Below are 18,695 nucleotides of genomic sequence, written 5' to 3'. Positions count from 1 at the left end.
TGCTGCACCTCCACACCCCTTCCCGCTGCCCCCGCTCATCAGAAGCCAACCTCCTATCCATCCCCACCGGCATCAAGCACCGGACCTGGGGGGACAGAGCCTTCTCCGTGGCTGCCCCCTCCCTCTGGAACTCACTCCCCCAACCCACCAGAGACTGCCCTGACCTCACCACCTTCAAAACACTCACAAAAACTCACCTCTTCAATCTGGCTTTTAATGTGTGATTGTTTTTGTATTGCTTGATTTTAATTTGACTTTAACTATATGTATTGGTTGTTCTTTTCTTTTCACTATCTTTGTAAAGCGACTTTGAGCACCTGTAAAAGCGCTAACAAAAAAAAAATATTATTATTAAGAAATAGAGCTTTCTATGAATTACTCCTCAAGATCTTTTTAAGTTTCCAAGCAATCACCTACATCTGGATTTTAAACCTATTGTTTTTAGATACCCATAACCTAGGATATTTAAAGCTGTTTTTTGATTCCCTGAATCTGGATTTTAAAGCTGTTTCTAGATTTCCCAGGATCGAGGGCTTTCAACGTAGGGTTGAAAAAGAAGCCACCGTTCATTCATGCAAACGATAGCATTGCTTGCTAGATAGCTAACAGCAGCAATGTCACTTCCGATGCGGAGACAGCAGCAGTCAGCAATATGAGGCAACCGTACATGGTTGAAGTCACACTGTGCACGTTGTACCGGTGCACAACATGCAGTGTACGAAGGGAGGTATCCAAATTGAGTCACAGCATAAAATGTGAAATTAGGTCTTGTAGGTCAAATTGACGAGAACAAACAAAAAAAGATTGAAAAGAGTGTGAATACATTTAGTTGATTGTATGATAAAGGCCTAATAGCAATCTTAACAAATATATTGGGTAAGTGTGTATGGCCTTCAGCTAACTGTACATAGTGTGCAGCAGGACAACACAGAGGCTGCTAATGAGACGACACAATCCTGCTGACACTGCACTGAAACCTGATCGCACCTCAGGAGTAAGTGAACTGTTTTCCTTGTTGTTGTTCTGCAGGCCAGAAGTAGGTCAGGGTTCGTATGAAACAAAAAAATGACACAACAGTAACTCAAAGTGCAGTGCACGTTCCCTTTAATATGGCATTGCATTTGCTCAATACATTGTTACCATAGTCTTTTCCTCAAGTAGCATGCCTTGTATTGTACACCACTCTATGGACATAACATACTGTACAAACATAGGGATCTCAACCAGCCTTGAAAAGAAGAGCCTATGGTTTATGAACGGTCTTTCATTAAGAGTTCAGTAAGATGTTGAGCAGTATTCAAAACATTTATTTTAAAACACTTAAATCTGATAATGATATCGTAGACGTTTGTGTACAGTGTTTGTAGAGTATCCAATACATGTTGAGCTTCATTCATTGGAGTTTCACTTTAGTACATCTTTGGGTATTTTAGAAATTAGAGTATTTATTGATGCGACAGAAGTTTTGAATTCCTAAGTGACTCTTAGAGCAGGCCATAGTAACTGGGGGAAAGATCCCTCACAATAAAGCAAGTAACAGACACAGTGTGTGTAACCAGGCTGCATGCTGGGCAGCTACAGACACTGCTGCTGGATGTCTTCTTTATCACAAGAGCCCGGGCTCTGCAGTGAATCTGTCCATTAACTGAATGTGTGAGGCTGGCACTGATGATGTGCTGACCAAGAGGAAAAATGCAGGGACACAGCTGCATCTTTCCCCCCTGTCTCTATTTACAAAGCTGTCTGTGGTCAAAGTGCTAGCACATAAGCAGAGAGCTTAGCAACATGTGCAGTGATGTGTAACTTTATTATTAAGCACAGTCCTTTTTTAGTAAATTACTACTTCTCTTATACATCATCGGGACTCTGAATTTCTGCTTATTCCACTCAGTCAGTGAGGGGTAATGGAAACATTGCACTAAAACATCGTGGCCCAAAAGAGCATCACACAGTTACTACAAGAAAATAGAGGTTGTGTACAGAATAGGGTGGTGCATTGTGGGCCAGCTCAGAGGTTAGCATCGCACGGACTCCCTCGCGGATTGTCCATAGAATTTGAGTATTGTAGAATCTTTTGCAAACTCACATCTATGGTAACAACACCTTTTGTTCAGCAGGATAATCTCCCCATATTAACTTTATTTTGAAGCATAAATGCAATAGATCGAAGTAAAAAGCTAACGTATAAACAAAGAACATCACGTCGCATGGCTGCGCATCAACACTGCTAAGCTAAAGGTAGACTGGTGTTCATTGTTTTGACATTCAGTTGTCTCGTTTGGACATTTGTTAGCTTCCGCCTGTTTTTATGACACATAAAAGCTTCACACATTTAGGAGTGGGGTATTTCCTGACATATTAGAAGTCATAGTACAACATGAGAACATTCTGATAAACCACTGCTTGTCCAGCAACACGTAACCTACAAACAAAGTAAGTAACTAACAGGACTCCAGGATGAACGCAAATAATGCTCTGTGTTTGATGGAAGTGCTACTGTCTTGCAACACGTTAGCCACATTAGCTTTACAGTATGTAAGGTTCCTACTTCGCATTGGCGTCCTGTCTTTATATATTCAGGGTGTTTCTCAATCCTGAGTGCCGCCGAAGTACTGTTCCAATGTCCAGCATAGTTGGAAATCTACCGAGCCCGGCGTACTTTGTTTGGAGAAATTTCGACGCTGCGCATGTGTAGACTCCGCGGTCTTAAAATCCCCACAATGCTTTGCGCACGGACCAATTTCCCCAAATCTGTGGCGGAAAATGTAAGGCGGGGCCTCTCATATGAAGCACACCTGCATACTTGCTAGCCTGTTCCAATCTTTGTTTTCCAAATGCCAGGAAGTATTCTTGCCTCGCTTCTGAAGCAAGACGCTCGGAAGACATGTGCTACCAAGCAAGCGTACTCGCGATTGAGAAACACCCACAGTCTGTGTCCTGCTCACCCTGTCAAGGTTTCTTTCGCTGATGACCAACTCACTGCATATCATCCTGTTACATTAGTTACTTACTAAATGAATAAATAATTTGACACAACATATTGATTTAAACACAGTATATCTTCCGCTTCTAAATTAACGTTCAGTTCCACTGTAAAGCAAAGGTTGAACTGCGGCCATAGCAACATCATTTAAAATGACGGCAGCACTGATTGAGGTCTTCTGCCTTGTTACTATCCAAGTTTATTGACATTTTCCATGAATCAGTCTACACATGTTGACAGAGCCCATACAGTGCTCTCTTTAGTGTTTACTTCCTGTCTGTATTCTACTGCTGTTCCCTTTAGTGTTTACTTCCTGTCTGTATTATTCTGCTGTTCCCTGTAGTGTTTACTTCCTGTCCGTCTTCTTCTGCTGTTCCCTTTAGTGTTTAATTAATGTCCGTCTTCTTCTGCTGTTCCCTTTAGTGTTTACTTCCTGTCTGTATTCTTCTGCTGTTCCCTTTCATGTTTATTTCCTGTCTGTATTCTTCTGCTGTTCCCTTTAGTGTTTACTTCCTGTCTGTCTTCTTCTGCTGTTCCCTTTAGTGTTTACTTCCTGTCCGTATTCTTCTGCTGTTCCCTTTAGTGTTTACTTCCTGTCTGTCTTCTTCTGCTGTTCCCTTTAGTGTTTACTTCCTGTCTGTATTCTTCTGCTGTTCCCTTTAGTGTTTATTTCCTGTATGTATTCTTCTGCTGTTCCCTTTAGTGTTTACTTCCTGTCTGTATTCTTCTGCTGTTCCCTTTAGTGTTTACTTCCTGTATGTATTCTTCTGCTGTTCCCTTTAGTGTTTACTTCCTGTATGTATTCTTCTGCTGTTCCCTTTAGTGTTTACTTCCTGTCCGTCTTCTTCTGCTGTTCCCTTTAGTGTTTACTTCCTGTCTGTCTTCTTCTGCTGTTCCCTTTAGTGTTTACTTCCTGTCTGTATTCTTCTGCTGTTCCCTTTAGTGTTTATTTCCTGTATGTATTCTTCTGCTGTTCCCTTTAGTGTTTATTTCCTGTATGTATTCTTCTGCTGTTCTCTTTAGTGTTTACTTCCTGTCCGTCTTCTTCTGCTGTTCCCTTTAGTGTTTACTTCCTGCCTGTATTCTTCTGTTGTTCTCTTTAGTGTTTACTTCCTGTCTGTATTCTTCTGTTGTTCTCTTTAGTGTATACTTCCTGTCTGCTGTCCTACTGTTTTTTAGTCCAGTTCTGTCTTTTAACTTCTTTCCTTCTCTTGTGCTTATTTCTTAGTTTGATTTATCTTTTTCTTTCTTTACTTGGGACATTTTGGCCATCATGAATCCAAAGTTGCTTGCTCTCCACAAATATAAAAATCAACATTCAAAATATTTCTGCAGATTGATATGATAATATGCACATGGTCCCTTGATAAGAGTGTAGCCAAGATCTGATATAAAGAAAGGGCAGACTACTGAATGTCCAAATTGTTTAGTCAGAATATATAGGTTGTATTTATACAGTCGTTTGTTGTCCAGCACCCAAGGGGCCAACTTTTTATTAGTTATTTCCAACTATTAAAACCTCATTGTCTCTGTTTCTTTCTGTTCTGGCACACATTAGACTAAAATGCAATCAGTATAATCAAGGATATAATTAGTCAGGTACTTTGTTTTTCCATGGCACATGTCCATTAAAATATAACATATTCATACTTTATATTTGCATACCTGCAATCTGCATACTGCATGAACCCATGTGCCTTATTAGAGTCTATGTTTAGAGAGGAAAGAAGGAGGGATAGTGAAGTCAGCACAGAGATCAGGATTTATGAGCACTGTCAGAAGGGAAGATAAATGGAGAGACCTTTGAAGGCCATGCACTCGACAGTAAATATCTCACAGCTCCCTTGAATGTCCTGGTAAAGTTCAAAAAGTACGATATCAAGATTACTACCACCATTTGGATGAATGGCTGAAATGCAGTAAATGCGAAGACACTAAGATTAACCCACAAACATCTTTACTCCCACTGGAGCAGTGACAGTAGTTCCTTCAATTATTCAACTCATCATTACTTTCTCCTCGAAGGAGATTTCCTCAGAAAGGGATTACTTTACCTGTTAGTCTCAACCTCTCTCTGACCCCACCTGTGACCATGCCTCAAACTTGAATCTTATATTCTTCCAAACAGCTTGTTGCATATAGATAACGTAAAATAATACTTTTAAACTTCAAGTCACTAATCTGCTTAAAAAGCTGAGGGTTAGGCTAGGTTTCTTCTACTTGGACTTAATTATCTCAAAGGGTCTGAATATGTCTATGGTTGTGGTGACTGATGTTGCACTCTCTGACCATTCCTGTGTTTTCTTTGAGAGCTCTATTTCTGTTCACAAAAATGTTCAAAAAGAGATAACCACAAAGCGATATTTAACTGAAAATACTAGGGAAATGTTTACTCAGAATTTTTCTTCCACACTTGCCCCTGCTAACATCTCAGTAAATGAGCTAGTAGATCATTTTAATTCAAAAATTAAAAATGTTATAGATGCTATTGCTCCAACTAAGGTAAAGGAAGTGTCTGGCAAGAAAATATCTCCATGGAGAAAGGCCATGACCGTGAAAACAGAAAAAAGAGAATGTCGAAAAGCGGAACGCAGGTGGCGAAAAACAAATCTCCAGGTTCACTTTGAAATCTATAAAGAGAGACTTGGCCTTTATAATTTGGAATTGAAAAACGCACGACAATCGTTCTTCTCTGACATCATTACCAATAACAAAAACAATGCACGTGCCTTGTTTGCTACCGTCGACAGACTAACTAACCCCCCAGTGTCAGTAGCCTCTGAATTTCTATCCACCAGGGTGTGCAATGATTTTGCCTTCTTCACTGACAACATTCAGAAAATCAGACAAGCAGTCCGTGCCTCTGCATCAGGTACAGCAAATGTGTTGTCTCTGTGTCCACTTCACATCAAGTCAAACACCATGACACAATTCCATCAGATTAATGATAAAAACCTAGAGGACATTATACAACTTCTGAAGTCCTCCTCCTGCTGCCTTGATATTATTCCAACAGATGTTTTGCCTTGCATGTCCTCAGATCTACTTCATATAGTAAACAAATCTCTTCACTCAGGTATTTTTCCACAGGCCCTGAAAACTGCAGTCATTAAACCACTCTTAAAAAAGAATAATCTAGATGCTTCAGTAATGAACAATTACAGGCCCATATCAAACCTGCCATTTCTAGGTAAAATCATTGAAAAAGTAGTTTTTCAACAGTTGAGTAATTTCTTGCATTTAAATGACTGTTTTGATGTGTTCCAGTCAGGCTTTCGTCCAAACCACAGCACTGAGACTGCTCTTGTAAAGGTCTTTAATGACATCCACTTAAACACAGACAGTGGCAGAACTTCAGTGTTAGTATTATTAGATCTCAGTGTTGCGTTTGACACTGTTGACCACAGCATATTATTAGACCGACTGGAAAACTGGGTGGGACTTTCGGAAACAGTTCTAAATTGGTTTGAATCCTACTTAAAGCACAGAAACAACTTTGTTTCTATAGGTAAAAATACACATCTGAGTTGACAAATATGACATGTGGGGTACCTCAAGGCTCCATCTTGGGGCCTCTTCTCTTTAATGTCTACATGCTACCACTGGCTCAGATAATGAAAAACAACAAAATAAGTTACCATAGCTACAGTATGCGAACGACACACAAATTTACGTAATAATTTCACCAGGAGACTATGCTCCAATTCAAACACTGAGTAAGTGCATTGAACAAATCAATGACTGTATGTGTCAGAACATTCTCCAATTAAACAAAGATACAACTGAGGTAATGGTTTTTGGAGCCAAGGCAGAACGTTTGAAAGTTAGCACTGAGCTTCAGTCTGCAATGTTCAAAACAACAGATAAAGCCAGAAATCTAGGTGTAGTCATGGACTCTGACCTGAGTTTCAACAGTCACATTAAAACAGTTACTAAATCACCTAAAGAACATATCTAGGATTAAAAGACTAATGTCACAGCAGGATTTGGAAACACTTGTCCATGCTTTTATCTTCAGTAGACTGGACTACTGCAATGGTGTCTTCACAGGTCTCACTAAAAAATCTATTAGAAAGCTGCAGCTGATTCAGAACGCCGCTGCTCGAGTCCTCACTAACACTAAGAAAGTGGATCACATCACTCCTGTTCGGAAGTCTTTACACTGGCTTCCTGTGTGTCAAAGAATAGATTTCAAAAATACTGCTGCTGGTTTATAAAGCACTGAATGGTTTAGGCCCAAAATACATTTCTGACCTCCTGCTAAATTATGAACCATCCAGATCTCTCAGGTCTTCAGGGACTGGTCAGCTTTCTGTCCCCAGAGTCCAGAACTAAACATGGTAAAGCAGCGTTTAGTTATTATGCTCCAAATATCTGGAACAAACTCCAAGAAACCTGCAGGTCCGCTGCAACTCTGACTACTTTTAAATCCAGGCTGAAGACTTTTCTTTTTGTCGCTGCTTTTAATTGAACTATTCATATCTTAGACTGCACTTTAACTTTTATCCATGTATTTTTTCTTTTTATGTTTATTTTATTAGCTTTTATTTTTAATGACTGATTTTAAATGCCATTTTCTTAATGTCTTACATTTTTTGTAAAGCACTTTGAATGGCCTTGTGTTGAAAAGTGCTATATAAATAAACTTGCCTTGCCTTGCCTTGCCTTACAGGAACAAGTCCTGTTTCTCATTTGAAGCCAGGAAAAGGCTAGTCACTGTGACCTTTTTACCTGTGCTGGACTCTGGTGATTTGATCTATATGAATGCACCTGCCCATTGCCTGGAAAAGTTAGATGCCGCCTCACAGTGCTCTGAGATTTGTTACCAACTGTAAAGCACTTACTCATCACTGTCCCCTGTCTGCCTTCACTAACTGTACGGAGGCTCAGTCACTGGTACATGTTCATTTATAAAGCCATGCTGGGTAAACTACCTTTTTATATCTGCTCTCTGATCTCTCGACGAATTGAAAGTACGTATTGCCTGAGATCTCATGATGTGGTTTTATTAAATGTGCCAAGTGCTAGGACTGTCTTAGGGAAGAAAGCTTTTAGATGTGCAGCTTCACTAAATTGGAACAGTCTGCAAACATGTTTAAAACTGAGCACTTTGGTTCCCCTGCATCATTTTAAAACTCGGCTGGGTGACATGCTGTTTGATACTCATGGTACCTGTCACTGTAAATAGAGTTTGTAAACTGTACCCTGTAGGCTACATTATGTTGTATGTCATCCTTATTGTTGTTCTGTTGTTTTTATGTTACATGTGTATGTCCTGCAGGTCACCCTTGAAAAAGAGATCTTTTGATCTCAAGGGGCTTCACCTGGTTAAATAAAGGCTACAAACAATAAAAAATGAATGACTTGGCTTAAAAATCCACTACATTTGGTAAATCCCTTGTATTCAGGTAGCTGTTATACCAATAAAATGACATGTCTCCACCTCTACTGTCTTGTTACAGGCTGCAACATGTCAGAATAAATTGCTTAATTCATTTTCATGTCCTCTTCATTTAGGGGCTAGTAACACTTTCAAAACTGCTTGATACTGCTGCTATTTTCTCTTTACCTGTAAACACTAATTATCTTAATTAGCTCCCAGCCTCTTGCATAAGCCGCTGGAAACCTTAAGTCCAGGCAAGATGTGTCAACTACACCTCCCCTCACATGGTTTTAGCTCCTAATCATGTTAGTTGCTGGAGGGAAAAGTCCTTGAGTGCAGCACGGGCTCTCCTCTGTACCTTTGTCACACAGACAGAGGACTGAGGAGGAGAAAACATGTATAAGTCATTTTTGTACATGAGTACTTATAGAAATGTGATTATGGCAATGTTTTGGAAACAGGAATGTATCATGAGCTGATCGCTTTGAGAAAATAGTAGATGTTAACTTCAGGGATAACTGCAGGCATTTATGAACAGATGGCTCAACCAACATAATATTCAAGAAGCCCTATTATGCATTTAGGGCTTTCCCTCTCCTCTCGTGTGTTCTATAGGTTTGTGTACATGTAAATGGTCTGCAAAGGCTAAAATCATTGTGTTCCTTCCAGAGGGAGTTTCTCTCACACACATTATTCTTAGTGTTGCTGTCACAATGACAGCCAGATGTCTTTCTGTGTTTTCCTTCTTTATGATTATGTCTAACTGATGTTGTAGAAAGTATGCCCGCTCAATGATGGTTTGGCGCTTTTTCATCAAGGGAATATCTGTCCAAGGTTTACTCTTGTTTTCACTAGTTGTTATCATTCTATCTACACAGCTATTTTTCTTTTGTTAGGTAGAGTTTCCACAGTGCTTCGGCTTGTTGGCACAGTCCGCAGTACTTATAAGCATCTTTAGCATTCATTTGGAATGTCAATCCAATCTTCTGCCCCCTTGAGCTCAGATTATGAAGATTCATATTCCTGCGTATAGAGTATGTGTGAAACGGTGTCATTATACAACTGGAAAAGGTCATCTGTTGCTTGTACTTTGCTTTACAGTGGGAGTGTACATGGTTCATCATCTTGTGCAGTTCTTTCCTACTGGTTCTCTTCTGGGCGTACTTCTGGTTGGTGGCTCAAAATGATTTCAACGAGTTCAACTGGTGAGTCAGTCTTCGCTATATGTGATGAGAATATTTGATGGCTGCATCTGGTCCAAGTTCTCCTTTTAGTTTAACCATCAGCATCAACCAGACTGACCTTCCCTGTTCACACGGCAGGTCAGTATACAACCGCTCTGGAGCATGGAGCGACGAGACCATCCCCATCCTCGCACCCACCACTGTGGGATTCAGCTACATCACATTCTTAATGGTAACACTCTTGTTTAACCCCTAGATGTTAGCAAACATGCTAATTGCAAGGTTATAACATAACTGACTAAATATTTCAACTTTTTTCAGATCTTAGCACTTTTCCATATATCCTTGGGCCAGCAGCTCAACCTCTACTGGGTTCACAAGGTGCTGTGATTTACATCGCACATTTTTGCTCTTGATTGGCTCCAAACACACTATTATAATAATGTCTTTCTCCACAGATTGGAGTGTTGGCGACGTTGTTCACCACTATTTCTGGTGTCGTCTCTGTTGATGACATATGGGGAGATGAGTGGGACATCCTGCTTGTATCACTGCAGGTTGGTCTAGAACACTAATAATAATCCTTGAGATGTTCTTTTGCCGATGTATTTTACGTGTTTTATTCTTCACTTTTAGACTAGAACTACATAGAGTATATAATAGTGAAAAAGAGGTTTAATAGCATTGAGGAATCAAGAAGCCAAGAGCTTCATTTGACATTGCTGTCAGTGTGATGCCGTCGCAAGATGGTCTCTATTTTTTTTTGTTTGAAGAAACAGACAACATCTTTATTACCCCAATGATCCTGTCTCATTATCAAAGTGTTACCTATATTCGGCACATGTATTCATTATCTACATGTTCTATTCTGTTGTAAAAGTCACGGGTCCAAAAATGAGTTTCCAGACCCAAACCGAACATGTCTATTATTTGAAAGCTGTTATCCATGAAGACCAACAAACTTCCCAAGTAGAGGCAGACCCAGTCGGCACAGTTTTAACAGCTTTCACAGTTAGAGTATAATTGTCAAAACAAGTCTTTCTTAATGTAACGTCCTCTAATTTTCTTCTTGGGCATGATGCATTTAATCTAGCCTTGACAAGGACCTGAAACAGCCCTGCTATTTAACTTTCAGATAAAATGTCACAATAATTGTCACAATAACGGATGACAAAGGACACCTGTTAAGACAAATCTTTGCTGTTTTTGGTATCTAGCATGTAGATGACTTCTATCTTTAGCATTGGTAATTTGTTATCATCTGTGAGTCTGACCTCTGACCCGCACAGCTCACCCATCATGGTCAGCTCCGCCGTCGCCTGGGTCTGCTCAGATCCTTTAGGGTACAACATTTAATGCAAAACAGAGACTGACCCACCGACTTTATAAACCGTTGACTCAAACGTATTGAGTTCCCTGGTTGGGTCTTGGGTCCTAGGGTTCAGGTGAACATATGAGATCTTCTACTCTGTTGTTCTCTCTAATAATAAGTTCCGACCAATTAACACCAGTGTTCTATATGTGTGTTCCTCCCAGTCAACAGCACCTTTCCTGCACATTGGAGCCCTTGCAACAGTCACAGCTATCAGCTGGTTGGTGGCTGGATATGTGGTCCGCAGAGACAGATCCAGTAAGTGTTCACTCCCTGTCTTTAACCAGGCACATTACAGATTCAGAGTTCTTTGGAATATATAATGGTAATCAGGACTGAAGAAGCTCTTTTTAATAATGAAATCATGATTTTGTTTAGTTGTCAGGTAGTTGCATTAGCACACAAATACCAAAATCAGAATAATAAAAAATGATCAAAAGTAATTATTTATTCTTTAATGTTATGATTATTAATGTTCTATAGGTATTATAATGGTGCCGGGTTAAGATGATTGTTAGTTTGCATGCAGTATTGTCTATGAATACAATACTAACATCAACTGGATAACCAACCATGTTAGCTCAACACACAGATCATACATTAAAGCTCAGTGAATAAAACCAAACAACACATGTACAAATATTAGAAACATAACATAAGATAGGCGGTGCTATGCTTACTTAGCTGTGAAAAGATAATGTACTTAAAAATGTGCTATGCCCAGGAGATGTTCAATCCGTGAATGCAAATGCTACTTAGCTGATAGCTTCTTAGCTGTCTGTGTTAATGGGGTTGCTGCCCGTCAAATTGTAGTTGTTACAGGTCAGTAAGCTGTGGCTAGGCTGAGGATAGTTGTCACTTTGTTTTTTACCTTGCAGTATGCCATTGGTTCTGATCTAACTTGTTGCTGCAATTGTGAAGTTAAAGATCACCTATCCGCATGCAAGCGGTGAGCTCTGTGAAGAGAACTCTGTCTACCACCAGAAACTCAGCTAAACGTGATAAAATCTCTCTTAGACCAGGGGCGGTTCTAGGGAGGACAGGGGGGAGCCAGTGCCCCCCTAACACTGACCTCTGACCCCTATGTGGCCCCCCTAAAAATGAAAAGTGAAAAAAATGAAAAATGTAGGATTTATTACACAATTTATTGAATGACAGAATAGACGGAACTAATGTTATTCGTCATTCTAGTCGGACCCATTAGAGTGGTGCACTCAGGACCCATTAGAGCGGTGCACTCAAATTTCACTGTCCGGCTGAAGCGCGCAAAAAACAAACACTTTTCATCTCGGATCATCAGAGGCTGTTGTATCCAAGAAAGACTGATTGAAACCTACGTTTCGAGAGACTACCACGATAATTGAAGGTGATTTAAACTACTGTATCCGTGTAATTGTAGATGTAAAGTAGAGATGTAACTGTTCATTGCCTTTATTTTTATATAAATATGATATGGTGTTAGTGCAAAAATGGTAGGCTACTATAACTTAAGCTGAAGCTAACAGTAATAACTATAAGATATATCTGAAATAAACAAGTGTACTGAAACGAATACCAATAACTGTATTGCATTGTTTTCTTATGCGCAATTAATTCAAACTGTCTAGTTCTCTTTTTCATCCTGCATTTATTGTGCCCCCCTCAGAAAATAACTGGCCCCCCCAGTCAAATTGGTCTAGAACCGCCACTGTCTTAGACATCCTGTTGAATACACAGACACAAAGCTGCGGGAGGGGATTCAGCTAGCTGACTGCCATGGCCCAACCTATCGTCCCTACATTGAACATTGAACTCCTGGACGTTGCCATGAGTTCAATGTAAAGCCATCCCACATTTCAGTAATGACGTCAAGTTCTCAGCAAATCTGGATCAGCTCCGTTGTACCCCCGGTTTTAGAGATGTGGGTAAGGAGGAAAAGAAAGGGTTGTATTTTCTGACACTTTGTGAGTCTCTTTACACATCGGGGACACATATTTATGTATAAAAGACATCAAAAAGTGCAATTTGCATAATAGGTGTCCTTTAAGTCGACTGTGGAGAGACAATACATCAATAAATGCTTGCTTTTGTTAGCAGTGCTGGCGAACAGGAAGACTTTTAGGCATCTGCTCACGTGCGTTAAGGAAGACGGTCCAGTGATAAGACAGCCAAGCATGCGACAGGCCACCGCAGGCCACTCCCGCACTTAAATACTTTCAACAAAAACATTTCTTAACTTAATGAGTAGATGAGACATGCAGAAGATAAAGGAAGTGAACCTAAAAGTCTCTTACGCCTCCCTCCTAGATTTTCAGGTGACGGTGTTGGTGATCTACATCATCATCCTTCTGGCTGTCTATTTGGCACCACTCACATTCAGCTGCCCCTGCATTATGGACCGGCACACACTCCGACCCCAGCCAGACATCATTGGTCGACGGGGAGCTCCTATGGTGAGTTCATTGTTCTGTGTGAACGTGTCACCGTCAGATGTTGTTTACTTGATCTTCTGATGGATCAGTTGCTTTATATGTATTCTACTGAATATTGTTCTATTTTCTTTCATTTTGAAACAATATCATAGGGTAATTTGATTCCATAGAGTCTTGCAAGAATGAGTCCTGAACCTGGAAAAGGAGTTTTAGGCTGCCTAAAGTCACTGGTTTTTGGAAAGTATGTTTTTGGTTAGATTTCCAAAATAAGGTATGTGTTGAACACAAGCTTAGATTAATACCTTCTGTTTTACGACATCAAATTAAAACGTAGCGCCCCGCTTGTGAATGTTCGAAGATTGTACACGTCTATGTTAGACAGGTAAACACCATCAAGCAGAAAATTAGCCACTTTTAGCTTAGTGGTGGTAGCGTGAAGTCATGCACCCGCCATGTAGTTGGTTTAAAGCATTACGTTAACTTTCACTTCTGCTCATTGCATTTGGGCTACACTTCAACAATTCTAAAAGTGGGGTTTATATTTTGAGACAAAAATGTGCAATTACCATAAACATGTGTTTGTCACGGATCTTGTGGCCCTTGCAATGCTAATGTCTGGGTTGGCCTACAAAATATCATAGGATTAGTCAAGTTAAATAAGAAACAAACTAACAAAAATGTTGGCTCGCAAAAAAACAATAGAGAAGTACCGGTAAATATAGTTTTAGTTTTAGCAAGGCATGGCCATCTTACCAGCTAGCTTTCATTACTCTAGTTGGCTTCTTGGCTGTTTGTCTTAGTTTCATTCTCTCTCTGTATTCTCTTCTTGATGTTTATAGAGAATTATATAGTACTTATAGCATATAGTACTTGATTTGTGGTGTGTAAATATGCATGATGCAACTAGTTACTGTACCTTTTAGGCTTTACTTTAATGATATGCCGCAAAGTTTTGTTTCTTAAAAAAAATGATGCTTGGGTTTTTAAATGTGCCTTTATATCCCGTCCTCCTGATGTGTTTTCAACCCCCAGTGACTAACAATAGCCCCCCCCCTTTGCTCCAGCTGGCCCCAGAAAACACCATTGTGTCCTTTAACCGAGCTCTGCAGAATGGAGCCAGCTCCCTGGAGGCAGACGTCACCATCAGGTTATTAATCACACTTTAACATTTTAATCATGGATTATTTAATTTCATGAATTTAGAGTGCTCTGAAGTTCCACAGTTGAGAAATAGAAGCATTTATATTTAATGAGAGAGATGCTATATATAGTCACATTTTGCCTTTCGTCTTGAATGTTTCAATGAGCTGCTGTTTTTATTGTTAGGAAAACGTTTCATTTTACTTTGATAAATACTTAAACATAATTTGTTTTCTAAAATACATCATTTCTGACCATTTTGTCATTCCAGTGTAGACGGTGTTCCTTTCCTGATGCGGGACCGCACGTTGAGACGAACCACAGACGTTGGGAAGGTGTTCCCAGCCCGGCAGTTTGAGGATGCTTCTCTCTTCAACTGGACAGAGATTCACTCTCTAAACGCAGGCCAGTGGTTTCTGAAGGTACTGGAATCCACTTCACCTCAACTCATATTATTTTGTTTGATTTGTTTGGGCAAATTCCCATCAGTGACCCAACATTACTCCCATATTCTGCTGCTACAAATAACTCCCTTTTTGTATTGTGAAATTGTAGTTGGTGGTCAAAGGAATTGACCATGTAGTAAAACTTACAACATGTTTGAGGTGTTATATAAATAAATACTTTTTTGTCACTTTCTTTGATTTGAAGTTATCCAACAAATGGCATTAGAACTTTCAGACAGGACAGGACGATACAAAGACAACGAGTCTAAATCTAGTCCAAAATCTTAAGATAAACCAAGCATGTTTCAAATATTATATATGCTAATTGTCTACCGAAGAAAATAGTGTACGTTCTATCTCTGTGTCTGACTCTCTTCTGACATCTGCTCCCAGAGCGACCCCTACTGGACCGTAGAGACCCTGACTGCCAGAGACCGCCTCAGGATAGGCAACCAGACGGTCTGCAGTCTGGTGGACATGCTGCGTCTGGCAGCCAGGGCCAATGGCTCCGCTCTGCTCGACATCCGCCGGCCTCCACCGGAGCATCCGCGCCACCGCAGCTGGTTCATGGACACGCTGTGGGCCGTGCAGAAAGCTGGGATTTCCCCCAAGAGGGTGAGGACTGTAGGTCCCTCCATAATATCCTTCCATTACTAAAAGGTGCTGCTTGTAGGAACCCCAGTAAACAGCTGCCACACTGAAAAACTGAAATGTTGACTTTAATTAAATGTTTCATGTCAACAGATTTCACTTTACTGTATTAGGTTAGTTGAAAGCAATAATATTAAGTTGAACCTAAATGTTTTATTTAAACTTAATATTATTGCTTTCAACTAATTAAGGTCAACGTTTCAGTTTTTTCAGTGCTATGAGAGTGGCTGCTAGTATTGTCCATGTAGTGTGGTAATTGTCAGAATACTGTGGGAGTCGGACATATAAAGGATTGCTTTTTTCCACATTTACTCTTCCTTTAGTTGAAATCAGTTGCAGAGTGCTTTCAGGACTGAAAGAAATAACTATATTTTCCAATGAAGTGGGGTTAGGGTTACCCAAAATAAATATATTTTCCAACTTAATGACCATCAAAAAGAAATGGGTGGTAAGATGTAATAAAGTTATTCCTGTATATCAAATTATATTTAAAATATATTCCACAAGCAACGCCTTCTTCTATAAAAGTGTAACATTTCTAGATATGGAGCAGTGCAATCTTCCTGACCAGGGTCTGTCCATGTCATATGTGTGTGTGCCAGGTGACGTGGACCCCCGACACGGACAGGGGTAGGGTGCGAGGGCTGCCGCAGAGCGCCAATGAGAAGCTGTCACTGGAAGAGATACGGCAGAGGGGGATAACAAGCCTCACCCTGCACTACAGCAAGGCCAGCCACACAGACATACAGTGAGCATCCACTGCTGGAGGCAACCATTGTATTGATTATTTTTTATTGTTGTCTTCCATGTTCCCTTGCAACTGCATACTAAAAATGGGAACTAAATCAAGAGAAGTCTCCCACTAAGCATTGGAAATGTAATATTAAAGAGAATGCTTTTAGACATGAATCTGTTTTCTCGTGTTGAAGAGTACTGCAGAAGTGAAGCCTTAAGTGTCTCCAGAGGAACGTGATAAATGTCCTCAAGTGATTCACTTGACTCAGCATTAAATGTTTGTAACTACCCACTTAAAGAAGTTGTTTCTGATGCAGCAAACAACCCCATAACTTATCACCAGCTTTTCATTTATATGATGTTGGTGATTGTTGTATGGAAATATGCAACATCATTTAAGTTTATTGAACAAAATTAACTTTTTTAGTGCCTTATATATATATATATATATATATATATATATATATATATATATATATATATATCGTTATATGCATAACCATCATACTAAATGTCAACAGTGTAATCCACTTTCATGATTTCAGGAACAAAAAACGTTCTAGCATATTTAGGTGAAATACTGTAGGTTGTACTGCATGTGTCACCATGTCACAATGCATAGATGTCTGATCAACCAAACCAGAATCAGGTTCATGCCAAGTACATTTACACAGGTACAATAATTTGTGAAAAACAAAATGTGTGAAAGAGAAGCAAATATGAAACTATTACAGGTAATTTAGCAAATTATAAAATTACGAAAATAAATGTTTACAAGAAATATAAATATACAACGAATATAATAAAAATTAAGTACAACAATAATAGTAGTTACTCTGAAAATTAAAATATAAGTAGTATATGGAAATGTAAAGGGGTACATTTTTTAATTCATAGCATTGTACAACATATGCAGAGGAGTGTGCAGGTTTCACATGAGGAAGGGCTCACATGGTGTCTGTTGGAGGATATAAGAATCTGTGTCTGTGGCCATTGTTGAGTGACAACATCTAAAGTGATAATATTATTTAGCCTGAAGTTAAACGAGAGTGAAAACGAGAGGATTCTTTTCCTCATTTTAATTTTCCTTTCCGCAGGGAGTACCTGGCCCATAATGTGAGTGTGACGGTGTCCGCAGTCAACACGCCCTGGCTCTACTCCGTCCTGTGGTGCAGTGGGGTGTCTTCTGTGTCCTCTGATGCCCCACAAGTCCTCCGAAAGGTGCCTTACCCCATCTGGCTCATGGTAAACAGCTCTGCTCTCTGTCTCTCATCTGACATCACACACACACACACAGGGTCACACACAGGGTCACACAGCGAGACGAGAGGACAGCAGGAGAGAGAGGACAGAGACTGACGAGGGCCCGGCGAGCCCCGAGGCGAGGACGCAGAGATACGAGGGCTCAGCGTGGCGCTGGAGAATAACAGGACCCTGGGAAAGAGCCTGAGCCAATCAGAGACAGAGTACAGCTGCCCAGTCGCTCTGCGCTGAATAGACTTTGTGTCGTGTAAGCTTCAGGAGAAATGCGTGATGATGCTGACCTCCAGTGGCGCTGACTGAAAACTGCTCTTCTTTTTTCTTCTCTTGCAGAGTCGGAGCGCTTACCGCTTCATCTGGCTCTCGTCAGATCTGGTGTCCGTCGCCTTAGTCATAGGGATTTTCTGTTTTCAGAAGTAAGTAGTTGTTCTGTGATCATGTTGAGTGGAACAGATGTACACTGACAACACAACACGATACATGTAGAGTGACTGTACTGAGGAACACCATCCTCTGACCTGATTGGACCTGAGCTCAGCCTCTACACTGACTCCCTTTTTTTCCTAATCTCAATGTTTCCATACGTGTCCTCCATGCTATAACCTCTCTTTGTCCTCTCTTTCTCTTGTCCTTTAACATTTGTCCTGTGCTCTGCCTGATCTGCATGCAACCTTGCTCCTGCCCCCCGGCGTCTGTCAGCTATCATATGATCAGGTACCTTCTGCCCTTCTCTCGGCCTCCTCAGTCCCTCTGTGTGTTTCATGCCAGACAGCTCAAGGCCGACTTGTTCCTTTCTGTCTCTCTACTTGTCTACCTCTTGTTTATCAAAGGACATTCAATGTATTGGTTAGATAATGTTATATGTATCCCAGAAGTAATACATGTTATAGTTTTAACACTAGAACCGCCAGAGGTCGCTGTATACCTATATATATATATATATATATATATATATATATATATATATATATATATACACCTATATCCGCCAACGGGTAAAGTTTACCCGCTATTGATTTCCAAGGTACAATGTACCATACAGAACAGTGAGTTTTGATCGCACAGGGATGAAATGTATACCAATATAATCTGTGGACTCTCAGCTTTTCATATTATATAGTTTGTACAGA

General features: G+C 40.1%; 1 protein-coding gene across 5 annotated transcripts in view; it reads left to right on the top strand.

The window, feature by feature from the left end:
• Positions 1 to 18,695, top strand: part of gdpd5a (glycerophosphodiester phosphodiesterase domain containing 5a) — a 33,811-nt gene that overhangs the window by 12,235 nt on the left and 2,881 nt on the right. The window contains exons 3-15 of one of the 5 annotated variants that reach the window (XM_034099335.2): positions 9,468 to 9,571; positions 9,689 to 9,782; positions 9,872 to 9,931; positions 10,009 to 10,107; positions 11,087 to 11,180; positions 13,209 to 13,354; positions 14,398 to 14,480; positions 14,745 to 14,895; positions 15,313 to 15,534; positions 16,173 to 16,318; positions 17,403 to 17,550; positions 17,899 to 17,981; positions 18,265 to 18,279. In XM_034099335.2, the coding sequence (XP_033955226.1) occupies positions 9,468 to 9,571; positions 9,689 to 9,782; positions 9,872 to 9,931; positions 10,009 to 10,107; positions 11,087 to 11,180; positions 13,209 to 13,354; positions 14,398 to 14,480; positions 14,745 to 14,895; positions 15,313 to 15,534; positions 16,173 to 16,318; positions 17,403 to 17,550; positions 17,899 to 17,981; positions 18,265 to 18,279 (1,445 nt within the window). Of the gene's footprint in view, positions 1 to 9,467; positions 9,572 to 9,688; positions 9,783 to 9,871; positions 9,932 to 10,008; positions 10,108 to 11,086; positions 11,181 to 13,208; positions 13,355 to 14,397; positions 14,481 to 14,744; positions 14,896 to 15,312; positions 15,544 to 16,172; positions 16,319 to 17,402; positions 17,551 to 17,898; positions 17,982 to 18,264; positions 18,280 to 18,695 lie in introns of all 5 variants that reach the window. The other 4 variants (XM_034099339.2, XM_034099334.2, XM_034099338.2 and 1 more) reach the window with 4 other exon arrangements.

The sequence above is a fragment of the Pseudochaenichthys georgianus genome, chromosome 14 (genome assembly GCF_902827115.2).
Source record: "Pseudochaenichthys georgianus chromosome 14, fPseGeo1.2, whole genome shotgun sequence".
NCBI classification, from domain to species: domain Eukaryota; kingdom Metazoa; phylum Chordata; class Actinopteri; order Perciformes; family Channichthyidae; genus Pseudochaenichthys; species Pseudochaenichthys georgianus.
Note: the sequence above shows the minus strand (reverse complement) of the source record. Positions and strands in the feature narration are given on the sequence as shown.